We start from the raw sequence: 27,692 nt of genomic DNA, 5'->3' as shown, positions 1-27,692 counted from the left end.
GTCTCAAACTCCTGGGCTCAAGTGATTCTCCCACTGTGCTGGGATTATAGGCATGAGCTACTGTGCCCAGCCCACGTACATTTCTTTTGAAGATTTTAAGGCACCTTAGACACATACAACTTATACTATGGCACAAAGATGACAAGGTGTACTATTGCTTCCAAATCCATTAAATTTCATCTCCTACCCCTAACAAACTAAAGTCACAATCCATGCCACTACCATCACTTTCCCACCTTTTCCTTCTCCTGGGCCTTATTTTTTAGTCTGAAATACCTCTCCCTCTTCAGTCTTCTCAGCTTTAATTTACCCCCTATCTTTTCATTGTCCCCATTAGTCACGCTTCACTCTAGCCATCTTGTCCCAAACCCATTTAAACAATGCCCTCTACTCTCTTCACTCCAAATCCCACACGCGCCTTGGTCCACAATGCAAAATGAGTCTATGGTCCTGTGAAAACTCACTGACCTATGTGAATATGGCAATTATTTAAACATGAATGAGACCGAAGTTGACATATGAACTAGTTTGCCAAAGGAACTGTTTAAAAAAAATAAATAATAGTTCTCAAGTCTCCTCAAGCGCTTTAAAATATTTTACTATAATTAAAAACTATTTCACCCTGTTAATCTATAGTCCTCAAAAGATGCTTTATTGGGCCACTTTATTAAATTCTCGAATACCATTTTTTCAAAAACTTTTAATTTATATATGCCATGCCCAAATAAATTAGTAAAGACTTCATTGCTGTGCTCACATATGTGAAGCCTATACTGGTATATGTATGAAATATGCAGCTTTTCCCCCTCCACTAAAGAGTACAAACTCAAAGAAAAATAGAGTAACTTTAAAGATATTGCATGATGTCATTAAGTTTTAAGACAACTAAAACCAGATATAGGTCCCTAATGGTCAAACTCACCACTACTGATGACAATGGAATTCATCTAAATCAGCTTGGCGAGCTTTTGAGAAAATGCATTATTGGGATACATTTCCCAATTTTCAAAATCTGAATTCACGGTAGTACCAGAATTAGCTTCTAGGTGTTTCTAGCACATAACAGACTTAAGGGTCACTGGCCTAGAGACAAGCTCCATTTTAAAATTAATCAGAAGTACCACAGCACAAACTAATTTAAAAATACATTTGAGATGAGGACATAATTCAGTAGCTTTTCACCTAGTCACTGAAGTTGACATAGGATCAAAAGTAGGTCACTCATTATAGCAAGTGATGACAGTGTCCTACCAGCTATCTCATTTCCCTGGTCTACCAAGTCAGTTCTAATTTGATGTATTATCAACTTTTCAGACACTTGGACTCTGTGGAGCAAGAGCGGTGAGGTTGCATGCTATTTCTACATTATCTACAAGGCCCCAAACATTTGTATCACCCATGTATCTATATATTACTGAACAAATAAATAAGTAAATAATTATATAGGATACACTGATAGTATCTGTTTTACACTGGGGTAGGAAAGGGGTTGGTGATTAATGCTGGTCATAAATCACTAAAGGGTTGCAATCCACAATTTGCAAAATAGATCTAGTTCAATGTCTCACTTCATAGATAGGGAAACACAGACCTGTAGATATGACATTATACCATCTCCAATCTTTAGTGTTACCTTTCATTTACCCAATTCCTGCCATGCAATCAATCCTAAACAACCCTCCACAATATAACCCCAAATGACTTACATTAATAGGCTCTACATTCTCTTACAACAAACTGACTTCCACCAAAGACCACAGAACGGGACAACCAAACCACCAATCTTAAAAGGTCTCGCTGCTGAAGAAAGTGACACACACTTTCTTCTAGAGTGCAAAATTTCCAAGACAAGATGGATTAGATAGATCCCTCATTACATATCCAATTGAGTGTAAAAATCAGTAAACCAGGAATGCACATTCTAGCCCGTTAACGAGGAGGAAAAATAGAGATATAGTTGGAAAAATGATAGAAGTACACTAAAAAAGTAATAGAACTATTGTACACTTCTCTTGATTGCAGCAAATAATTCAGATTAGGCTGCTTATAGGTAAGAATCACAACGAGCAGCATTATTAGTTAAACAGTTTAATTCCCAAAGCTAGTAATTTTAGTTAAATATACATTAGAGCCTTTTTAGATGGCTACTAATAAACACTATGTCAAAATGTGTAGTTTTAAACTCAGACTCGAAAGCCAAAATAAGCAACTCCTTCAGTTATTACTCTGACCGAGGCATAAGAATTCACTTAGACAAAAAGCTTTCAAAACCTACCTAAAAATAGGATAGTTCATAAATTTTCAAAACTGATCTTCCCTGTTGCGGACAGCCCTTGATCTTTGTTGAGACTTAGCAAATTTCGGCATGCTCTCATGTTAGCTTTTTAAGTTACTGAAAACTCCTACAAATTTAGCATCATTTCTCAAATCTGTATAGTTTTCTCATTCCGAATGCTTAAACATTTAGGTCAAAAATTAAAATACCAGTAGAAAAATATTCATCTTTAGCCAGGTTGTATAGTTACAACATGGCAAGAAACTGATGAGAACATTTAAACATTCAGAGCGTAAAAATACTTCAAAGCATTACGAAACTTGAACTTAGCACTTTCCTAAATTTTAGTAGTTCCAACTACAGGAAAATAAAACTGCCATAAGGACTGAGATGATTTAAGCCAACTCAAATTTTTTTCCTGATTCCTGACATCAATATTATAGTTTTATTATAGTAACAAATAGTTGTTACAGTGAGACCTACACACATTTACAGAATTATATTTAAATTCATATAGAATATTTACATTTTTAAGTTATACTTTTGAAATTAGAAGACGAAGCACAGTTGAAGTTTGATAACAAAGAAATATATATAAGACAAAAATAGACAAGAGTTAACAATAAAAACACAACTATCTGTTGATATAACATATGGAAACTTTTTGTCAGAAAGCTACATCTTCTTAATCTGATTGTCCAAATCATTAAAATATGGATGATTCAGTGCCATTTTGCCAGAAATTCGTTTGGCTGGATCATAGATTAACATTTTCTGGGAGAAAAAAGAAAAAGAGATATTTATTTGGGAAATCATTTTTTACAAAATTTCCGTAAAACCTCAACTTTTCTAGCAATAAACCAAAACTAATACTTTCAGCATTTCCATTAGTTTAACACACAAATGTCTCCTCCCCTGCATTTCACCCTTGAGGTCTAGAATAACTTACTCCGTAAATCATAGATATTCTCAAAAACCTCTTTTTGTTATCAATTATGGTAAGACTCAAGCATTCAGAAATAGCTTTAAAACTGAGACACAAATATAGGAAAGATGTCTAGTTAATTATATTTACACTGAGAATTAAACGGCCACCTGAGTTATTTACAACATTCTTGAAATGGCAATTAACTATGGCAGTTTCTGATGTAGCTTCCAACAAGTTCCAAATAAAACCCCCCACAGCACAATGTGTTATAAAAATAACTAAAAATGAGTCACTAAATGAATTATAGTCACACAACTTCGTATAAGTTAGTTTACACACCAGAAAAAGCTAAATAAAGTTTAGGATTGATGTTAAATTTGATCTTTAAGAAATACTAATCTTAAAAAAATAAAATAAAATCAACAAGCACACTAGAGATTTTACTAACTAGTTACTATCTGAACTCTCATGTAACCAGCACCATACAAACTGCTTTGGATAAATCATGGTACTCAATTCCCACAGCTAAAAGTAGGTATTAGTGTCATTTTACAAATGAGGACATTGAGGCTCAAAGGGAAGTAACTTGCCCAAGTTCACAGAGCTAAGGAATAAAGCTCAAATTTGAAACCAAGTTCAATTTACAATAATGGTTCTCAACTGAGATAGACTTTGCCCATCAGGAGACATTTGGCAATATCTGGAGACACTTTTAGCTGTCCTAACTGTGAAGAGTATACTAATGGCATCTAGAGAGTAGAAGACAGTGATGACATGCCACTAAACAAGCTATGATGCACAGAACAATGTCAGCAACAAAGATTTATCCACTCCAAGATATGTCAATTGTGGCTAGACTAAGGAATCTGATTTATAGTATTTGATTTGGGGGAAATCTAAGCTTAATTTTGTGGCATAAGGAGTCTTTACACTCTTAAAGTAACCCGAAGACCAATGAGAAAATGTATACAATGGTGTAGCAACAGATCCTTCTGATGGAGAAACTAGGTACAAAGTGCGAATAAAGCTTATTCAGAAGATGGCTTTAATAATGTAAAATATCAACCAATAAGAAAAACACTTACGTCTAGCATAAACTAAGAGGGCTCAGTAGCGACAAAAATGCTAGAAAGGAGAGCCACTACAATTCAGCAACTTAAAAAAAAAAATGTGTATTAATCCTGGCTTCTCCCTCAGAATGTCCATGGCTACAAAAACTAATGCTAAATCCTCCTCTCAAAGCCACTAGTGCCTACTGATATCTAAAATGAAGCTAGTATAATACAATGTACATAACAGACACCTAGCTCAAAAATGTTAGTGTTCTTCCTATTTTCTAGGTAAAAGAAAGAACTGAATATATTCAGAATCATCAATAATTTGAAAGTCAGTATCAAGGGCACTCCTTACCGAGAGCAAATCCAAGCCATTTTCATCCAAGTTTTTGACATGGGATGCTAGGCTTCCTGGTTTCCATTTGGGAAATGTATTCTTATAGTCCTGTAAAGATTCCACTTCTGGCCACACTTCATTATTGGGAGTGCCCAAAGCTCTAAAAAACAGGAAAACAATAATTTCTTAAAGCATAAATGTAATCTCATTGTTACATATATGTTACCTTTATTATCTCAGTTCTTAATAGCTACCTGAAAATCCTGAAGAGTTGATCAATTTCTGAATCTCCATGGAAAAGTGGTTTCTTGGTTGCTAGTTCAGCAAATATGGTGCCTATACTCCAAATGTCAACTGGAGTTGAGTAACGAGCTGACCCCAGCAATACTTCTGGAGATCTGTACCAGAGTGTTACTACCTATTAAAAAGCAAATTTTTACAATGAATAAATGTGGTGCAAAAAATTACCTAAACTTGAACATTTATATTTTTATTAGGGCTGTCCTTTAAAGGTTGTATGACTGCCACCAATAATATTGTTTAAGTCAATTAAAGGTACACAAAATTGAAGATAAATATTTCATTTCTAAGTTCTATTCATTAGAAGACAAAACAGATAAAAGCATAATAAATTTTTTTTTGCTTTTCAAATCACTAAAGATCAAGACAGTTATAAAGCCTTTTCTTCCCCCCCACTGAAAAACCAAACCCATTGAGAATAGATTTGGGGTGACACTGAACAAAGTGCAGGTACTGCTTACTTGCTAAGATGGTACTAACAGTACCATTATAACATGAATAAGAAACACGAGAAATAAAGGGCATCCAAATTGCAAAGGAAGAAGTCAAATTGTCCCTGTGTGCAGAGATGACTTTATATATAGAAAAACTTAAAAGACTCCACCAAAAACTCTTAGAACTGATTAACAAAGTTGCAGTATACAAAATCAAAATCAGCATACAAAAATTAAGTTTCTATACACCAACAAACCAGCTGAAAAATACATCAAGAAAGCAATCTAATGTACAATAGGTACAAAAAACCTAGGAATAAATTTAACCAAGGAGATGTATAATCTCTACATTAAAAACTATAAAACATTGAAGAAAAAAATTTAGTAAGATACAAAAAAAGAAAAGACATCCCATGTTCATGAACTGGAAGAATTAATATAAAAACGACCATATTACCACCCAATGCAATCTACAAATTCAGTGCAATCTCCATCAAAATACCAAGGGCATTCTTCACAGAAATAAAAAGAAATCCTAAAATTCATATAGAACCAAAAAAAGACCCACAATAGCTAAACCAATCCTGAGCAAAAACAACAAAGCTGAAGGCATCATACCACCTGACTTCAAAAATGTATTACAAAGCTATAGTAACCAAAACATCATGATATTAGCATAAAAAAAGACGCATAGACCAACAGAACAAAATAGAGAATACAAAAATAAATCCATGTATTTACAGTCAACTCATTTTTGAGAAAGATGACAAGAACATTCACTAGGGAAAGGCCAATCTCTTCAATAAATGGTGCTGGAAAAACTGGATAATCCATATGCACAACAATGAAACTAAACCCCCTCATCTAACCATACAAAAAAATCAACTCAAAATGGATTAAATAAGACCTTAAGCTATGAAACTACTAGAAGAAAACAGGGGAAACACTGTTATTGATATTGATCTGGACAAAAATCATATGGATAAGACCTCAAAAGCTCAAGCAACAATATCAAAAATAGACAAATGAGGCCAGGTGCAGCAGCTCATGCCTATAATCCCAACACTTTGGGAGGCCAAAGCGGGTGGATTGCATGAGCCCAGGAGTTCGAGAACAGTCTGGGAAATATGCTGACAATCCCATCTCTAAAAAATTTAAAAATTAGCCTAGCATGGTGGTGCACGCCTGTGTATGGGCCCAACTACTCAGTAGGCTGACGTGGGAGGATCACTGGAGCCCAGGAGGTTGAGGTTGCAGTGAGCCCTGTTCACGCCACTGCATTCCAGCATGGGTGACAGAGAAAGACCCTGTCTCAGCAAAAGAAACAACAGAATGAACAGAATAACAGAATAATGCGACTATCTGCAGAATGGGAGAAATTATTTGCAAATCATTCATACAACAAAGAATTAACATCCAGAATAAAAAAAAAAATAGTAAGAATCCAATTTTAATAATGGTCAAAGATCTGAATGAAACTTTCTCGAAAGACATACAAATGACCAGCAAGTAAATGAAAAAGTGCTCAACATCACTATTCATTAGGGAAATGCAAATCAAAACCACAATGAGCTATCACACCCCAGTTAGAGTAATTATTATCAAGACAAAAAATAAGTGCTGACAAGGATGCAGAGAAAGGGCAACTTTTTTGCACTGTTGGTGGGCTCTTAAATTAGTAGAGCCATTATGAAAAACTGTTTAGAGGATCCTCAAAAGACTACAAACTTGAACTACCATATAATTTAGCAATCCCACCAAAATAAATAAAATCAATTATGTCAAAGAGATATCTGCACTCCCATGTTTATTGAAGCACTGTTCACAATAGTCAAGATACAGAATCAACCCGCTTCCATCAACAGCTAAAGAAAATGTGGTGTATACATACACACATACAGAAAATGTAGTGTACACACACATACGTGCACGTGCACACAATGGAATACTAGAATACTACTCAGCCATAAAAAAAGAATGAAATCCTGTCATTTATGACAACAAGGATGAGCCATGAAATAAGCCAGGCACAGAAGGATAAATACCACATGTTTTCACTCATATTTGAAAACGTAAAAAGTTGATCTAATGGCCATAGAGTGGAATAGTGGTTACTCAGGGCTTAGAAGAGGAAGATAGAGATAAGTTGGTTTATGGATACAATTACAGCTCAAAAGGAAAAATAAGCTCTAGTGTTCTATAGCACTGTAAGCTGACTACAGTTACCAATAATTTACTGTAAATTTTCAAATAGCCAGAACAAAGAATTTTGAATGTTCCCAACAAAAAGAAATAATAAATGCTTGGGGCAATGGATATGCTAACTATCCCAATTTAATTAATACACATTGCATGCATGTATCCAAATACCACACTGTACCCCATAAATACGTATAATAATGCGTCAATAAAAAATGATTTTTAAATTATTTAAAAAACATGAATAAGTCAAATAACAGCTTATTAGTGATCTAGAACTAACCATTTTAGTATATTTAGCATATGGTAAAAATATTGCCTCTTAGAACAAAGCTAATGAGGTCAATAGCATTTGTTTAAGACAAACAAAATAATCTTAGTTTATATAGCCATGTAAAAAAATGATACAAAGAGCTAACGAGCAGCCAAGACATCTAATCAGATGAGCACTGTTACTAGTTTTGATCTGGAGACAGTCTTTGGATCAAGGGTAGACAACTCCACAGAAGACAGCTTTTCAATAATCCTTTACTATACAATGTTCCCTTTCCTTCAGAAACACTAAATGCCATGTCAGCAATATAACACAGATCAAACATAAATTATAGTTAGTAATTCCTAAATGTATCAGAAATAATGTACCTTAAGGAACAAAACCTGTCTTTGAATGAATCTGACTATCATCAGGGAGGGTTCAGTCAGGAGACAGAAACCAAAGTGGTGATTTGAATGGGGAGAGTTTAATATAAAGAATTAAAGTACAACAAAGGATGGGAATAATGTAAATAAATAAAGTAAAAAATAATGAGAATGTGAAAACTGTAGCTAGGAAAACCCCTTCCTCCTGCCACGTCTCTCTAGTACCCTCTACCTTAACAACATAGCAGCTGGTAAAGAAAAAATACCTAAAGGCTTCAGTTCCATTTTCACATAGCATGCAATGAATTTGGAGCTGAGAGGCAATAAATTGATACTGGCACAGAGTAGATATCTTTTATTGAGTTATTTCTTGACTTTCACAAACACAGAAAAATAATCCCGCAATCACACACATTCAAAAGCCATCAAAAACCACTATTCCACTTACCTCATGTGTATATACTCTAATAGGTATTCCAAAAGCTCTGGCAAGGCCAAAATCAGCCAGTTTAATTGTTCCTTTGTCATCAATCAAGAGATTTTGAGGTTTTAAGTCTCTGTGAAGAACTCTTCTAGAGTGACAAAAGACAATCCCCTGTAGGATTTGGTATAAATAACTCTGGAAAAAGCAAGTAAAAGTTAGAAACTTAAGCAAAGTACATGATTTTCTAAATAATCTGTTTCAAAGTCAAAAAATTAGGACGCAGAGAAATAATTTGATTACTAGAGCTTTCAGGCCATTTTAGGCTAATAAGCATTTGTGGGTGGGAAGCCCATTTATATACAACATCACATTTGTATACCTAAGAAAATGATCTTCACCTTATAGACATATCTATAGTCATGTGAACACATTTAGTCTTTAAAAATTTTTGGTCCCCGATCCTTAAATTACAAATTGGTTTTCTACACAGAAGCCTCTTGATTTTTCTTCTGTATACCACTACCAACTCTATTTTGTATCTTCAGTACAGTTGGCCTTTTCTATCTTTCATTTTTACATATTCATTTCCTTCTTGAAAAAATTAGATTCTAAAAGTGATGGCAAAGATATTATGATTATATATTTCAATGGATAAAATTATCATAAAATGCTGCTTAGTTCAGAGAAAAGTGCTTTACAAGACATTTGTTGCCAAAGACAATGTCATTGACATCTGAAGTAGCATGGAAATTACAAAAACAAAGTACATAGAAAAATGACTTACAGTTTGAAATTGGAAAGTAATACAGATGCTCCATCTTAGAGGGACAAGTGGTGTTCAAAAAACAAAACAAAACGGATGCTCCATCTGGATAAACTCATTCTAAGTTGAAAATACCTTGTCGAAATGCATTGAATACACCTAACCTACCAAACATAGCTAAGCGTAGCCCACCTTAAATGTGCTCAAAACACTTACATTAGCATATAGTTGGAAGTGTTGAATACCTCGTTATTTATTGAATACTGTACTGAAAGTGAAAAAACAGAATGGTTGTATGGGTAAATGAAGTATGGTTTCTAGTGAATGTGCATCATTTCTGCTTCATTGTAAAACTGAAAAATTATAAGTAAAACCATTGTTGCCTATACATAAAACCAGTTAAAACAACTGGCTAGCCATTTGGAAAAAGATAAAGCTGAATCTGTATCCCAGTTTTTAAGTCAAAATAAATCTTAAACCATACAGAATTTAAGACAAAAAAAGTATGTGTGGAAGACAGGACTTACTAAAGCTACCAGAAAAATACTGACATGTATTATTCTAATACATTCGATCTTTGAGTGAGGAAGACTTAAGCAAGACATAAAAGCAGAAAGTCCAAAAGTCATGCAAGATTGTTAAAGAACGTATCCTAATGAAAATACAGTAGAGAATAGGTATAGGCGGTTTATAATAGCTAAATATGAAGTGTTAAATTGTCATGAAATATAAAATTAAAACAATCTTAATATGCCTTTTTCACATAGTTAGAAGATTGATAAAACCAAGTTTTGGCAATGATGTACTAAAACAATAAGTATTACACACCATGAGTATTTAAGAGTAAATTGCTACAAGTTTTTTAGAGGGCAACCGGCAGTATCTATCAAAATGCAAATAAACATCTTCAATCCATCATTCCCACTCTAAAAATTTATCCTATAAAGTTGCATACAAAGATAAATATCTATAAGGACATTCAGTGCAGTACTGTTAATAAGAGCAACAATAACCAAATTGGAGAATAATTTAAATGTTCATCAATATGGAAGTGGTTTAAATAATTATATCAAAAATGTAAACAGACATAGGTAGATCTACGTCTTGATAATGTTTTACACAAAAAAGGGAAAATATGTATATATACATATACATATGCAAGTAAGTCCACCTTGTGTAAAAAAAAATTCTTTATATACCTGCAAAGTGAACATACATACAAGTATAAGATTACAAATAAAACTAACAACAGTGCTACCTCTGCAGAGTGGTTTGGTAGAACTGGTGCAAGAATAAGACACTTTTATATACTTCAGCACTTAAAACTATACAATTTTATAATTAAACTGAAATATAATAAATGTCTACAATAAATTGACCAAAACATATTCAAAACTGGAATAAAACACCTACAACCACCACTCTGCCCTAGGCTTTCATTACTTTGTTTTACATGTATCTGACAGCCAAAGAAAGACCAGACTACCCTAGCTTCCAACAATACTTATCAGTTCTATGTTATCTCAGGCACTACTTTTTACTTACTAGAAACACTATCTGGTAATAACATGGGTAACTCTAACCTGTATAAACTAACCATGAGGGAGAAAAATGAAATACTTTTTCTTATTCTAACACTTTTTCCAAGCATATTCCCACAAAATGCAGGGACTTCTATGTATAGTCCCTTTATATCCACAGTGCATAAATATTAATAAAATTAGTTAAGCTTTTACCTTAACAAGTGAAGAATCCATGTACTGACCAGGAGGGATAGAATCCAAGTATTTCTTCAGATCCATGGAAAGAAACTCAAAGATGAGATATAACCTGGAATCCTGCATAAGCACATCCTGAAGACTGGGAAAAAAAAATATATGAAAGAAGAATCCAGCAAACATTTTTGACCCCTGTTTCACAAAATAAAACTCCTTCCATAATTTCAGTTGCTATAACAAAAACTGGGAAGACGTAGTAGCTTCCCTAATGGAAGAGACTCAAAACTCAAATTTAAGAAAGGAATCTCAGGGCAACTATTTAAAATTAAGCCTTGTACAGGAGGTGCTTATTTATAAGGAGTCTGTATTCAAAAAGAACATATCTAGGTTGGCTACTAATTGCTGAGAGCTTATTTTTTCATTGAAGTGAATTATACAAATAAATTTTAAAGTGGTATCTGACCTTAAAAGCTACTTCCAATCTCTAGCCCCAGCCAAGTACAATTAGATTTTAACTTGGACTGTTAGGAAGACAGCTCTCCAAAAACACCCAATGCAAATACTTTAAGGAAAAAAACCTTTTTCATTTGACCTAGCTACTTTTCTTAAGACTAACTAAAGGGTCTTCAGGAACTAGAGCTCCCCAAGTAGGAGAGAGTTGACAAAGCTCAATGAAAAGGGCTTTACTCCCATGGCCAATTTACCTTGCTTTTCCAGGCCCAAATATTAATCTACATCACCAAGCTCCTCCAACTCTGTTCCTGCTTTAACAGCCTGTTCTCTTTTACATATGTGCGGCATTCTCAACTAACAAAAATAGGGTTCTAGTCCACTCAGTAAGGCTAGACCAAGAAATTAAGCAAATGTAAAGATTTCCAAGTTGAAATTTATATTTGAAATAGCATGCAGAAAATGGCTTACATTCAGATATTATAACATACCTGACTATATTTGGATGACGAAGTTCTTTTAATAGAGAAATTTCCCGAATTGCAGTACTAGGAACCCCTTCCTCTTCACTTTCTAGTCTGATTTTTTTCATGGCTACCACTTGACCTGTAGTTTTGTGTCTACCTTTATACACAACTCCATAGGTACCTGAAACAAAGTAAACAATATGCTGTGTGACACACCCCACAAACTAAAGATCTTTTTTTTTTTCCTTATGGCAGGGTCTTGTTCTCTTGTCCAGGTTGGAGTGCAGTGGGTCAGTCAAGGCTCACTACAACCTCCACCTCCTGGGCTCAAGGGATCCTCCCACGGCAGCCTCCCAAGTAGCTGGGACTACAGGCACACGCCACCACACTCGGCTAATTTTTGTCTTTCTGGTAGAGATGGGGTTTCATCATGTTGCCCAGGCTGGTCTGGAACTCATAAGCTTAAGCAATCTACCTGCCTCGCCATCCCAAAGTGCTGAGATTACAGGCGTGAGCCACCGTACCTGGTCAAACTAAAGGATTTTAAGATCATTGAATCCCATAAGGGTCACATGATAGAAATGTCTGGTGTGGCCATATGGGAGTATCTTACTCATACCCTCGTTGCTTCCAAAAAGAAATTGAGAGTAACTACAATCTGTATGGCTTAAAAATAAAATTCATGTAGTCATCACAAGTTTTCTATACATCTAAATTACCATTAATGTTCCAGCATATTTTACAGAACAAAATAGATCATTTGCAAATTAAAATTAACCTTCTGTCAATATCCTACCCTGCAACAAAGCAGGCATAAAACACAGTGTAAAAATTTGGGCTCAGGAAATATTACTGATAAGAGTTATTATGACAGTTTCAGAAAATACTGTAGAGTGCTTTATGCTTTTCAAAACACTTTTATCTGTATCTCAAAATATGTTGAGAATGAGTCAACAGTCCTCATTCTCAAAAGAATGGAGAAAAAAGACCAAGTGTTTGTGTATTAAACCTAATAAAGCACATAGTATGTACTACATGTTAGGAAAGCCTCACACCCATTTGCAAGTTGATGAAAATACTGATTTCGATATATGGGCTTCAGGTAATGAGCAACAATATCAATTATAAGGGATAGCAGGGAGGGAGGAGGTGGATATAGGGAATGAAATGGCAATAAGGGAGGAGACTAGCTAAAATGTGTCACACACGTGGCAGCACTGAATGCCCTAGATAAGTCTTTTTAAACTCGAGTTGGAGTTTAGGGAGGTCCTGAACCCCTTAAGCAAACACAAAATTCTGTTGAATAGCTTGCTTTCCATGGCATTGGTTTAACTTCAAAAGTGATTAGAGTGCACTGTTCTAGGAAGAAGGCCTCTTCTATAGCTTTTATGAGTTTCTCTGAAGGCAGCAATATTTAAAAAAAGGCTAACAACCAACAAATTACTAACTGCTCAGTTAGACTATTAAGCAGTTTGAGCAGTAGCAAATTGATGTTACTTAAGCTTAATTTTTTTTTGACAGAACCTCTATACAAAAGTCTATGTTTTCTTAAATACTGGTGTCATTTTAAAACTATAAACTGACATGAGTCATTTTATACTATTTTGATTAAATTGTGGATTAATGTATAACTTTTTGATAACCAAAATTACTCTACATTAAAGGAGAATTGACTATATTTAATCCTCACAGCCATCCTTAAAAGTAGGCAACCTTCATATACTTAAAATCTACATTTTTTTGGATGTAAATTCAGCTCTCATTAAACACAAAAAGTAGGTAAACCAGTAGCACAATCATCTGGCATACTGTTTAAGTGATCTCAGGAAAATTAGTCACTTGCATAATATAGTCACATAAGCAGTTAATGGTAAGTTCAGAACTAATTTTTTTTCTAGCATCCTTTCTTCTCCCTCAAGTGTACAATCTCATCTAATCGTAAATAATTTTCAGAATTAACAATTAACCAGTGGCCAACACTCAATGTGTTGAATTTTAGAGATAATATCACGTCTCACTGAACTACTGGAAGAGGGGTTAAACAAAGCAGAACTATTCTGTTGGTTAATCATCCAAAATTATTTTTGAAATACATGGCATATGCTCCAAAATGAACTAAGAATTTTAAAGATAGAAATACTCTAGGGTATTTAACTAAGTATAAATAACTAAGGAGGTAAAAATCATTAACACAGAGGTAAGCCTAGAACGAGATCAGTCTAAATGTAATGGAAGATTTATCCCAGGAAACAAAAAGAAACAAAAGAAAAATATGTAGGATATGATCAAGTTATGGAGACCCCTAAGCAGAAAACCTTCATTAAGCAAGTATTTACCAAATGCCTACTAAATGCCAGGTAAGGTTCCACCATCATGGATACAGTTACTCTATGATCCAAAAAGACATTTTCTTAAGACAGGAAGGAGTTCAAAGATTAGTGTCACAACACTCAGATTTCTGTAATTCAGAAGAAACCAGAGAACAATTTTTGTAATATTTAAAATAGTAAAGTCTGGATGTATTTAAGAAATGAATTAGGTTGTCAAGACTCACTGTCAAGTGAGAGAAAAGGCAGAGACTGTTCTAAATCAGAATTAATGTCAATGAAAAAAATAAAAGATAATGCTAACATACATACAGATAATAAAGTAAACATGACAAAACACCAACATCTTGGTAAAAATATTACAAGTTCATTGCATAAATCTTTCAATATAGATTTGGAGATGTTCAAAATGAAAAGTTGAGGGGAAAAAAATATAACTTTTAAAGTAGTATTTTAATACTAGACTTTAACCAGATACCTGGCAGAACCAAAAGAAAATTCTGTGTGGATCATTTAGGCCTCCATTTATTTCCACAAGTTCCTTTTTCCAAAACAATATCCAGCACATAATCCAAAACAATCAGGCATTGGAGTAGAAATGCCAATACAAGCCAGAAAAAGAAACAACAGTGTTCAGAAGAACAAACAAGGAAAACAGATGTTATTATTATCTATTTGGCTATCTCCTGTGGGTTGGGCACTACTGATAGGCAGTGGGCAAACAGTTGTGAACAAGACAAAAACCCCAGCCCTCAAGGATACTATGGTATAATAATTAAAATGGATATTAAGCATGATGCAAAGGGAACTACAAAATGCTCTTGGACTAGAAGAGGAGATAAAAAATGAAGCCAGTAGAGACTGGCCTCCAGGTAGAAAGAACAGCCATTGCCAAAACTCATAGGCCAAATCACAGGATACATTTGAGGACATCAAAGAAATCCAAATTAGAGTTGAGTGGCATTAGATGAAGCTGGTAAAGAGACAGTTTTGGAGACAGTGTTCATAGTAATAATACAATGTTCAAATGATAAACATTTGGAGGTTTTCTGAGTTAAGGCACTCATAACAAATGCTTTCCATAATATTGTTCAATTGAATCATATCTTTCATGTTAAGTCCAATTATCACCATTTGCAGAGGCAGAAACTGAGATCCAGAAAAGTTAAGAGGGTTTACCACTGTCACACTGCTAGAAATAAAGAATGGGAGTCTTATGACTTGCATGTATGTAATGGATTAAATTTAAAATTACATTGTTTTAACTGCTTCTATTTATAGTAGCAATTAAAGTACTTTTCTCAGAAGTCAAATCTGTAGTCTCCTGTATGTTTGGAGTTCTATCATCTTAAAGAAAAATATATTTATACTTTAAGAAGGTCTCTTTTTATGCCGAACTAAAATCAACACAAATTCTCTGGGAATTTAAGAAACACACTACAAAGCATTAGACATACTAATCACATATTTCTAATTCAGCAGCAAAATTTGTTTAGTAGAATGGGTATGAGGTATTTAAGTGATTTTTAAAAAATATATATTTTATATATATGTATACACACACACACACACCTCCAATCGAACACCACACTAACTTGTCACTCCTATTCCACTAAATTCCCTCCAGTATTCCCCCTTGTTTTTCACTTTCTTGTCAAGTGGGGTCTTTGATCACATTAAAAATATAGTTGGGAATTTTCTTCTGGCAGAACCTATATAAACTGGATTCTATTAGCAAATTATTTTGTACCTGGAGAATCGAGAATGTCCTGCTGGAGTCGAGAAACAGGCGAAGGGATATACCCCTCATTTGTGTCATATATAGATCTAAACATTCCTTCAAGTACCACAGAAAGGGAATGATTATATACATAAGTTATAATTTTAGAATAGCTTAAACATGTACATATGACAGGTCATTTATACTTAGGGTAACTAAATAGAAATTTTATTTAAATTAGATTTAAGTCAATTATTGTAACCAGTCTATAAAGTCTGAATAAAAATATTTATCATCCTAAAAATAATTGAAAGAGACTAAAAATATATTATGAAGTTGGCATAATTCTGCAGCCCTAACCTCTGCCCCTGAACACATGTGCAAGTTATCAATAGTGTCTTCAAAATACAAGTACCACTATAAGTGTTTAGTATCAGAAGACTGTAAGACTATGGGGGTGAGGGGAAGGGTCATTAGGGATTTGGTAATTTCGATTCTCTTGAAATGTGAACAAATTTGCGTTTATTAAGTAAAGAACATATGTTAATGCACACCGGTACTACAAGATATCTTAATGGTTGAATTTTAATAAATATTTAAATGTGTTCATATTACAGAAGTTGTAGCATTGTTAAATCATTACAAAAAATTTATTTTACTAAAACCACTCACCTTCTCCAATTTTCTCTATTTTGGTATAATCTTCCATAGTCAATGGGTATGGTAGATCCTAAAAGGAAGGAAAAACTGACTTCATTACATGCCACTAACTCGAGTAGTTTTAAGCATTAATGAAACACTGTAAGTAAAGCATTTTCCACAGAGCCTACTGAAGCATAAGTATTCCATAAATATTAATTACATTCAAACAATATTTACAAGGGTAAGGACTCCGACAAGAACTTTCCATCCTTCTTGACTCCTGAGACTGGAAACGTGTATATTCTATACTAGTGTAGTATTTAGCTTCTTCCAATCAAAATAACCCTCAAATTCAGGTATCAACTTGTCTATTCTTTCCAAACAAAAACCAGAATTATGTTCCCTTTTTGTGACACTTAAGTAGTATCTGCGTGTGCCAAAGTTGTACCCAAATATTTCAACAAATTTATACCGCTTTATGATATTCCTAATTTTATTCAAAACACTATTCTTTAAAGTTATGAGGACAGAACTAAAATGTGTTCAGACTGTTCATTAGGAAAATTTTGTTTAAAGCGACAAAAACATTTTAAGTGTTTACAGTTGCCCACGTGACAATTTTAATCTTTTTCCTCTGCTTGCTGAGGTCACAGAAAAACATGCTCAAGATTTTCAAGGTACTTTTTCCAAGAGTAGGAAATCTCACTTAAGCACCCTAAAACAAAAGAATGAAAAGTGCAATTCCACAGATAAAATTCTAATTATAACCTACACAATATCAAGGACTAAGCAGAAAAACTGTATACTTGAATCACAATGAATGGGTTAAAAAAAAAAGAGCTGACAACCAGAAGTTCAAGACTTCCTCTGAAGTTTGCAAATGAAACGTCAGAACTCCAGGCATAATCACCTAAATTTTTCTAACATCCATCACTGATGACAAAATCATTTATAAAGCACACTCGGAATAGACCTTTAAGTTCTAGTTCTCACATTCATCTTCAAAGAAAAATCAATCCAGAAAGAAGCAGAGATGTATCTTTTTAAATGAAAAAAACTGCACTACACTGCTCATGAGAGTTAAGTGCCTGGGCTGAGTGTTCTTAATAGCTCCAGGTGGGCCGGGGCCGGGGCCGTGGGCAGAGCAAGCCCGAGAAGGCCCACGAGTTCCGGGATCGGTTTCTCAGGGCGGCCTGGCTCTAGGGACCCGCGCCTGTACCTGGCCCAGGTGCGGTCCCACCTTCCCACCCCCGAGGCGGGATGGCAGGGGGCGCAGGGGCCGGGCCCAGGAAAGAGCCTGCCGCTCCGCAGGCGCTCGGCGTGGGGGAGCGGATTTTGCTTCAATCAAGACCCTAAAGCCTCTTCAGGCAGTTCCTGAGAACAGTCGACCTCGACTCATGACTGCAGCCCCGAACCCCCACCCCCACGCCGCCTAACCCCGCAAGGCTGGGCTCCCATAGCCTCCCTCTAAAGCCAGCCAGCCCAGTGTGGCTCACACGCCCAGGCCCAGGCGAAGGCCCTGCCCACCGCCCCCTCGAGGCCCAGCCGGGCCCCGTGCAGATCCCTGCCCCCCAGTCCGGCCTTCTTTGAGGACCCCGTTCCTCAATACTCGCCCTCCGAGGCCCCCGGGCCGTCCCCTAGACACGACCCTGACCCCAGCCACTGTACCCGGCTTATTATTCCGCGGCGGCCGCAGCGGCAGCTACAACAACCGCGTCGCTCTCCGCTCAAATTCCAAGAGCCAGCTTTGAAGCCAAGTGCGAGCAGTTTCAAACTCACCGCGCTAAAGGGCCCCGGATTCACCAATCGGGTAGCCCGTAGACTTTCAAAGCAGCCAATCAGAGCCCAGCTACGCTGGGCAGGCCTTCCTGGGTGGCTAGAGCGCGAAAGAAAGAGGAAAGGGCGGCTAGAGAAAAAGCAGGAGGGCGGGCGCCAACTGAGTGCGAGCGCAAGCGCTCTCCTCCAGCCGGGAGAGTGTCGTCCTACTGTTTCTAGTCAGCGGAGCAGGAAGCTACTGTTCGCTCCGTTCTTCTTTTAAATTTTTTCTCCCCAGTATTGGCACAGTTCAAATTTATTATACTCAAAATAGCTCATCAAAAAAGTGATATTGTGTTTACATCGAGATTCCATTACTTTCACTTCTAATACTTAGGGTTAGGAGTGTATAGTTAATGTTTTTCTAAATGCGTGATTTGCGGGCTGGCTCCAAGGAGCACATTTCAGTGACCTTAAGAAGGAAATGGAAAACTCAAAAGACCGCCTCAAAAATGTAAAGGAAAATTTATTATTTATATCACTGTGCTTTGTTTCTACCTCATTTTTGAATTTAATATTAAATTATTTTATTATTTACATTTTGTTTATTATACAATTAAAAACATTTGAAATGTTTTAAATTTTAAAATATTTTCACATCAATTTTAAATATATATAGAGAGGTATGTATTTAGAGACTGGGTCTCATTATGTTATGCATGCTGGCCTCCAAGTCCTGGTCTCAAGCAATCGGCCTCAGCCTCCAGAGTAGCTGCAACTGCAGGCACTCGCCACCATGCCCGGCTTAAATATTATTAAAACACAAAAATTCACAATTCTATGAGGGGAGTAAAAGAGGCTTAAATTATGCTTTAAATAATCCAGTGTCAAAAACTCTGTCTTCATTGCCATCCACAATACCCTCAAGAGAGATTTCTGCACTTACTGCAGTTAATTTTCCTTTTTCTTCTTCTTTTTTTTTTTTTGAGACTGAGTCTCGCTCTGTCACCCAGGCTGGAGTGCAGTGGCGCGATCTCGGCTCACTGCAAGCTCCGCCTCCCGGGTTCACGCCATTTTCCTGCCTCAGCCTCTCCGAGTAGCTGGGACTACAGGCGCCCGCCACCACGCCCGGCTAATTTTTTTATATTTTTAGTAGAGACGGGGTTTCACCCTGGTCTCGATCTCCTGACCTCGTGATCCGCCTGCCTCGGCCTCCCAAAGTGCTGGGATTACAAGCATGAGCCACTGCACCCAGCCAATCCTTTTTCTTGTTCTTTGCTTCTTTCTCTCTTTCTTTCTTACTTTTTTTTTCTTCCTGTTTGTTTGCAGAGACGGTGTCTCATTATGTTGCCCTAGCTGGTCTCCAACTCCTAGGCTCCAGCGATCCTCCTGCCTTGGCCTCCCAAAGTGCTGGAATTACAGGTGTGAGCCACCAGCCCTAAACACCATTCTAAAATCTTTGTAAAATAAACAAATAGAACAGTAAAACAGAGCTAGAGATAATAAAAGTCCATTTTAAGGATTTCTGGTTGCATTGATCCTAATGGGACATAAAACAAAGATTGATTACCACATCCACTACGAGTATGTATTAGAAGACCCAAATTAGCATATGGAATGGAACTTCCTTATCCTTGTGTTATAGAGTATATCACATGCATTTAAGTGTTTAATACCTTTTAACACAATGAGCTGCATCTATCGTCTGGTGTTATACATTGCATCTGGCTCAACCTTGACAATTTTTGTTCCTAGGCGACAGAGGCAGAGCATTTGGGATTCATGGTGTAGGTAGGAATTAAGAACTCCTGCTGGAGCCTAATCACTTTTAAAACTTATGTTTAAAATCCAAACTTCATTTTTTAAATGAAAACTGACTGCCCCAGAGAAGTGCTCTAGGGAACCAGGCTGTTCTGTGCAGTTTATGGTACTGGTTTTAATGAATTTTAATGTCTTTCTCTTTGAGAGGCTTAAGCAAGGAATTCAACTTCTATATCATCTAAACACAGCAACTAATTCATTATATCCATTTTACCTTTAACATAAAGAAGACCACAAGCTTCCACAGCTGTGAGGCTAGGTGTATCAATTTAACTCAATCATCTTTCTTTATAAAGTTTCAGAGGTTATTGTAAATCCATGCTATCATCTTGGCAAATACAGTTTATTACCCTTTGGACCAACTTCTATGTAGTGTCTCCAAAGTGCAACACTGTGCTTCATAGACACAAAAGTGAATAAGATACAGTTACTGCTGGAGGTGTTGAGGGTAGGGGAGCAGGATGATTATTGAGAATTCTCTTCTGGTACTTACCTTGTAACTTACGTTATAGGGCGATGTGAGAACCCAGAGGAGGAAACTGCTAATGCTAGCAGAAGTGACATTTGAACAAAGGCTGGGGAAAGAATTGTGGAGTGGGCCTTCCAAACAGAGGAAATTGTATGAATAAAGCACAGAGGCCAGAAAGTCAACCCAGGTAATTCAGGGTGCCCCCCGTGGTAGAATGCAGGAAGTACTGCATCCTGTGATGTTGAAGTCAGAGAAGGGAGTTTGCAGTCAGAATCCTGATGAGCCCTGAACACTGTTCTGAAGGATCTGAGCAGGAGAGGTACACACAGCCTTGGAACCGTATTTTAGGAAAACTACCCTAGAGGTGGTATTAAAAAAAAAAAATACTGAAGAGGAGAGCAGGGGAAGGTATGCGCTCTGAAAAACTTCATATTTGTATTTTGGTAAACTCCATTTTGGAAGGAAAAGAAAGATCAGTTGATATTGCAAGTAAGTCTTTTTGGTTTTGTTTCTTATATTTAAGTATTCCTATGGTCTGAATGTTTGTTGTCCCCCCACCCCCCAATTCATATGTTGAAGGCCTCATCGCACTGGGATGGTGTTTGGAGATGGGGCTTTGGGAGATAATTAGGTTTAGATGAGGACATGAGGGTGGGGCCCTCATGATGGGATTAGTGCTCTTATAAGAAGAGACGCTGAAGAGCTTGGTAGCTCTCATGTGAGGTTAGAATGAGACGGCATCTGTCAGTGAGGAAGTCAGCGCTCGCCAGAAACTGATGTTGCCCGCCCTCTGAACTTGCACACCGAGCCTCCAGAACTGAGTGAAAATAAAATTTTGTTGTTTATGCCACGTAGTCTATGGCATTTTGTTATGGCAGCCGAGGTCAAGACAAGTGTTTTTTTTAGATAAGAAAAATTTGAGAACATTTGCTTGAAAATACAACTCCGGGCTGGGCGTGGTGTCTGACGCCTATAATCCCAGCACTCTAGGAGGCCGAGGCAGGTGGATCACATTGTCAGGAGATGGAGACCATCCTGGCCAATGTGGTGAAAACCCATCTCTACTAAAAATACAAAAATTAGCTGGGCATGGTGGTGTGTGCCTGTAATCCCAGCTACCAGGGAGGCTGAGGCAAGAGAACCACTTGAACCCCAGAGGCGGAGGCTGCAGTGAGCCGAGATGGCGCCACTGCACTCCAGCCTAGCGACACAGCGAGACTCCTTCTCAAAAAAAAAAAGAAAAAGAAAAGAAAAGAAATACACTTCGGGAAGGAGTTGGAAGAAACTAATAAAAATGTGCCCTCTGTGGAACACAAGAGTGACCTGGCACAGAGGTGGAAAGGAGAGTTTTGTATCTTTTGAATGTTGAGCCATGTGAATGTACTACCCCAGCCCAAAAATGAATGAATAAATAAATGAATGACTGAATCAGTCTTGCCAAGGCCCCCATTGCTACTGGATAAAAATGGTAAAAAATGGCCAGGCACAGTGGCTCACACCTGTAATCCCAGCACTTTGGGAGGCCAAGGTGGAGTATCCCTTGAGGCCAGGAGTTTGAGGCCAGCTTGGCAACATAGTGAGACCCTGTCTCTATACAGACAAATATATAAAAAGAAAAAAAAAATTTTAAAGTTGCTGCAAAATATATGCAAAAGAAGAATATTGATCTTTCTTCATGTTAATTCAGAAAGGAAAGTGATAGAAAATACAAGATATATAGATTCAGGTCTTTTCACCACAAGTGAAAATACTGAACTATCATTGCTATGACAGAGTTGGGCATTTTTCTGATTATAAAAGTAATGTGATTTTTCTGTAAATTTTAAAAAATAATCCAAAGTGTAAAATACAGATAATAAAAGTTTGACATATACAACCTCCATGCCCTGTATCTTCATTCCCCCCCACCAAAAAAAGAGAAAGAGATCACTCTAAACCTGTTGGTAGTTGTACTTTAAATGCATACATGTCAACCCACCTTAATCTCTCACTGGAATTTTAGAAACTGGGCATGGTGTAGGGAGAAGAGATTCATACATCAACCTTGGGACTAATGAGGATCAAGGATAACAGGTGAGTAGCTGTGGATCTTCCACCTAGGTGGGGTGCAAATGTTTACAATGCCATATGGTGAAGACTGCTGTGTGCAGAACAAGGTGGAGAGGGCATCAGGCAAGGCTTCATAGCAAAGGTGACTGAACTGAGTCTTAAGGAATGAAAAGAGTTTGCCAAGAGGACAAATGAATGTGGATAGCTTGATCCATTGACAAGAAAGAACAATGCGAGTTTGCAGACTGAAATTAATTCAGTACACTGGAACATAAACAGAGTCTGGGGGCTCAGCAAGGGTCATAAACATTAGGCTAGGGAGTTAAATAATATGTATACCTTGAAGGTAATGTTCAAGGTCATGCCAAAAGATTTGGATTGGAGGTTGGACTTGAAAAAAAAATGTGAATAAGGCAGTGACATGGTCATAAGTGGGAGTTAGGAGGGAAAAGTCATGAAGAGGGCTGGTGACGCAGCATCCGAACCAGCAGACAATGGAAGGCTCTGCAACAGTCCCAGCAGGTGCTGAACTTGGGGAGATGGCAGTCAGTTTCAAGAGGGAGAAATGACGATGAGATATTTTTAGGAGCTGGGACTGGGTTAAAAAAGGGAGAAGGAGTCATCAGGGATGACTTGGGTGTGTGGCTTTGCAACAGGCTGAGAGTCCTGCTGTTCTAGAGAGATGCTAAGGGGCAGCTATGGGGCATGGAGCATCACTTTGGGCATATTGATAGTGAAGTACTGTGGGACATCCATGTGGCTGGATATGGCCAAGGGTAAGTGTAGGTTCCATGGGGCCTGAAGTGTATATCACTCAGGGATTGCTATGATTTCAAGGTATGTGCCCCTCCTAAATGCATATGTTGGAACTTAAACCCCAAGGTGATGGTATTAAGAGGTAGGGCCTTTGGGAAGTGATTATTAAACCTCGACGGCTTTTCCCTCATTAATGGGATTAATGCCCGTATAATAGATGCTGCAGAGAGCTGCTGGTATCTTTCCAATTCTTCTGCCATGTGAGAACTCAGAGTCCGTTCTTTTTGTCCTTCTGCCACGTGAGGGCACAGCAAGATGGCACCATCTTGGAAGGAGAGGGCAGGTTTCACCAGACTCCAAATCTGCTGGTGCCTTGGTCTTGCACTTCCCAGTCTCTAGAACTGTGATAAATAGTTTATAAATTACTCAGTCTATGGTGTTTTGTTACAGCAGCAGGAACAAACTTAGAAAGGGATCCCTTTTAAGAAAAGGAATCCAAAATTAAGTGTGAGGGGGAATATGTATTGACAATAAGAAATCACAAAATTACAGAATTTTTTACGTTGTAAAATCATATAAAATCACAAAATCCACAAATTATATTTTTATTAATTAGTTGATACCTCTTTATAATGCCTTTTGTCCTACTTTTTTTTAGCTACATTTTTTAGAATCATATTTTAACTGTTTCGTTATTTACTCACCTTACAAGCTCCTTCATCTTTGTTTTTTCGTGACACAATTTTATAATATTTTCTATATAGAGAAAAAAAGATAATTTAGTCTTTCCTCTGGCATGGTTAATCGAAACTGGTTTTGTATGATTGATCATTTCAAAAAAGTTTCTTTGGCTTCCTATATCATTATTGGTTATATCATGTAAATTTTTAGAATTTCTGTCCAATTTGAGAAAATATTTATTTCACATCTGAGCTGTTTGTACTGCTGCTCTAAGTGTGTGCCCTACAAATGCAAGAGTTATGGTAATCCTAATTTGTTGATTCCAAATATTCCAGATTCTAAAAATTATCTTATGTTTTTATAATTGTTTATGGTGTATTAATGAGTGTATTGCTGACACAAGAGAAGTTCAGTTTACATGAGGTAATGATGAAAACCAAAGTCCTGTCTGTTTATAATTTTATACATCTAAGTTTGTTTGTTTGTTTGTTTTTGGACAGGGTCTTGCTCTGTCGCTCAGGCTGCAGTGCAATGGTACAATCATGACTCACTGTAACCACGAACTCCTGGGCTCGAGTGATCTGCCTCAGCCTCCTGAATAGCTAGGACTACAGGCACATGCCACCACACCTTGATAATTTTTTGTCGTTGTTGGTGGTGGTGTTGAGACAGGGTCTCATTTTGTTGCCCTGACTGGTCTCAAACTCCTGGGCTTAAGCAATCCTCCCACCTCAGCTTCCGAAAGTGCTAGAATTAACAGGCATGAGCCACCATGCCCAGCCACATCTGATAATTGAAAGAACTTTCCACGGGTTAGCTTCTCCTCTGTTACCCACTACTTACTTACTTCTGGTTCAGTTAAGATCTTTTACCCTACACCTTCACTTCCAGATGCCAAGAGAGTTTGCAGAGCAGGTGGAAAGGGTTTCCTGGGAGCTGTGCCTACATTAGGACTGCTGGCAATAACTTGGAAGTGCTTGGATAAACAACTGGATACCATTAATTCCAATCTAAAGTATGTCTTAGTCCACTCGGGCTGCTATAAAATGCCATAGACTGGGTGGCTATATACAACAGAAATTTATTTCTCACCGTTCTGGAGGCTGGGAAGTCCAAGATCAGGGCTCTGGCAGGTCCAGTGTATAGCGAGGGCCTGATTCTGCATAGACAGCTCTTTTCACTCGAACCTCACATGGTAGAGGGGGCAAGGACTCTCTCTCAGGCCTCTTTTAGGGTCCCTTCTCATGAGCTAATCACTTTCCAAAGACCCCCCTCCCAATATCATTACCTTGAGGATGAGAATTTCAACTATGAATTTTGAGGGGACATAAACATTTAGATCACAGCAATGTATCCTGAACTCAACTTCCCCTGCGCTGAACCCCAAAAATGTTCATAGTCACTCAATGCCATTGAAGAGGTGGGGAAATGTGACTGACAGGGAATTGAAGTGGAAACAAACAGCAGCTTTAATCAACTGTAGTGAAAATATCTTACTATAGACATTTTACAAAAACATGACTACATGAGCATATTGCTAAGTGTCCCTCTCAGAGCCATGAGAGGGACACTTAAGCTTCATTAGAATCATGGTACATCTAACTCTGAAACCTGTGGACAATTTTATATATAGTTGAAGCTGAGAGAAATGATCAGGGCAGTCATTGTAGTTGAATTGCTTAGGTATTTTTTATATTTTTTATGGATTCCTGATGTCCCTTAAACTTTATCACAATACTACTTATGCCTAAGATAGGCCTTTCGTCAATGCAGAGTGAGAAGTGGTTAAGTTTTTATCTTTACAAAGTCATCCCACTGAACAAAGGCAATGGATTATGATTAGATCTCTAATCAGCAAGTTAAGGAATTCATATAGAAGCTCATTTTCTAATGGTGTTAAACAAATGAAGTTCTAATTTAACTCACTATTCTGTCATCTGAAACAAAACAGGCCTGAAGATTTAACATCATGAAATATTCTAGTTCATTTTAAATGTTTACTGTAATTAACAAATTTCAAAGAGCAAAGTTACAATGACATTTCTTTTACTGCTAAAATGACCTGGAACATAATTTATTCTTTCCTCAAAAATGAGACAAGCACTTCAGAGTCTTGTGGTGCCTGAAGGCCTCCTTATGAACATCCCTTATCTGGCTCTGTGCTGTGCATCATTTTTTTTTTTATTATACTTTAGGTTTTAGGGTACATGTGCACAATGTGCAGGTTTGTTACATATGTATCCATGTGCCATGTTGTTTTGCTGCACCCATTAACTCGTCATTTAGCATTAGGTATATCTCCTAATGCTGTCCCTCCCCCCTCCCCCTACCCCACAACAGTCCCTGGAGTGTGATGTTCCCCTTCCTGTGTCCATGAGTTCTCATTGTTCAATTCCCACCTATGAGTGAGAACATGCGGTGTTTGGTTTTTTGTCCTTGCGATTGTTTACTGAGAATGATGATTTCCAGTTTCATCCATGTCCCTACAAAGGACATGAACTCATCATTTTTTATGGCTGCATAGTATTCCATGGTGTATATGTGCCACATTTTCTTACTCCATTCTATCGTTGTTGGACATTTGGGTTGGTTCCAAGTCTTTGCTATTGTGAATAGTGCCGCAATAAACATACGTGTGCATGTGTCTTTATAGCAGCATGATTTATAGTCCTTTGGGTATATACCCAGTAATGGGATGGCTGGGTCAAATGGTATTTCTAGTTCTAGATCCCTGAGGAATTGCCACACTGACTTCCACAATGGTTGAACTAGTTTACAATCCCACCAACAGTGTGAAAGTGTTCCTATTTCTCCACATCCTCTCCAGCACCTGTTGTTTCCTGACTTTTTAATGATGGCCATTCTAACTGGTGTGAGATGGTATCTCACTGTGGTTTTGATTTGCATTTCTCTGATGGCCAGTGATGATGAGCATTTTTTCATGTGTTTTTTGGCTGCATAAATGTCTTCTTTTGAGAAGTGTCTGTTCATGTCCTTTGCCCACTTTTTGATGGGGTTGTTTGTTTTTTTCTTGTAAATTTGTTTGAGTTCATTGTAGATTCTGGATATTAGCCCTTTGTCAGATGAGTAGGTTGCAAAAATTTTCTCCCATTCTGTAGGTTGCCTGTTCACTCTGATGGTAGTTTCTTTTGCTGTGCAGAAGCTGTTTAGTTTAATTAGATCCCATTTGTCAATTTTGGCTTTTGTTGCCATTGCTTTTGGTGTTTTAGACACGAAGTCCTTGCCCATGCCTATGTCCTGAATGGTATTGCCTAGGTTTTCTTGTAGGATTTTAATGGTTTTAGGTCTAACATTTAAGTCTTTAATCCATCTTGAATTGATTTTTGTGTAAGGTGTAAGGAAGGGATCCAGTTTCAGCTTACTACATATGGCTAGCCAGTTTTCCCAGCACCATTTATTAAATAGGGAATCCTTTCCCCATTTCTTGTTTTTGCCAGGTTTGTCAAAGATCAGATAGTTGTA

General features: G+C 37.1%; 1 protein-coding gene across 2 annotated transcripts; it reads right to left on the bottom strand.

Annotated features, from left to right (window-relative positions):
- Positions 1 to 2,072: 2,072 nt before the first annotated feature.
- CDK1 (cyclin dependent kinase 1) lies at positions 2,073 to 18,500 on the bottom strand. Of its 2 annotated transcripts, XM_055274397.2 has the most exons (8): positions 18,347 to 18,500; positions 16,709 to 16,766; positions 12,014 to 12,170; positions 11,091 to 11,214; positions 8,616 to 8,786; positions 4,850 to 5,013; positions 4,614 to 4,755; positions 2,073 to 3,049 (listed from the first exon to the last, which is right to left on the bottom strand). In XM_055274397.2, exons 2-8 carry the CDS (start codon positions 16,743 to 16,745, stop codon positions 2,951 to 2,953), a joined length of 894 nt encoding a protein of 297 aa, XP_055130372.1. In that variant the 5' UTR covers positions 16,746 to 16,766; positions 18,347 to 18,500; the 3' UTR covers positions 2,073 to 2,950. The 2 variants fall into 2 exon arrangements, with proteins under 2 accessions (XP_055130372.1, XP_055130374.1); XM_055274399.2 differs by lacking the exon at positions 8,616 to 8,786 and having other exon boundaries at positions 18,347 to 18,464.
- Between the last annotated feature and the right edge of the window lie 9,192 nt (positions 18,501 to 27,692).

This window comes from Symphalangus syndactylus, chromosome 4 (assembly GCF_028878055.3).
Source record: "Symphalangus syndactylus isolate Jambi chromosome 4, NHGRI_mSymSyn1-v2.1_pri, whole genome shotgun sequence".
Classification (NCBI taxonomy): domain Eukaryota; kingdom Metazoa; phylum Chordata; class Mammalia; order Primates; family Hylobatidae; genus Symphalangus; species Symphalangus syndactylus.
The sequence above is the reverse complement of the archived record's forward strand: the minus strand, read 5'-3'. Positions and strand labels throughout refer to the sequence as shown.

Excerpts from the sequence above, each read along its gene's own strand:
- CDK1 (XM_055274397.2), bottom strand. The coding sequence starts at position 16,745 with ATGGAAGATTATACCAAAATAGAGAAAATTGGAGAAG. Across the intron at positions 5,014-8,615 it reads TTAGAGTATATACACATGAG|GTAGTAACACTCTGGTACAG; the intron begins GTAAGTGGAATA and ends GCTTTTTAATAG. Across the intron at positions 3,050-4,613 it reads ATGGCTTGGATTTGCTCTCG|AAAATGTTAATCTATGATCC; the intron begins GTAAGGAGTGCC and ends TTTTTCTCCCAG.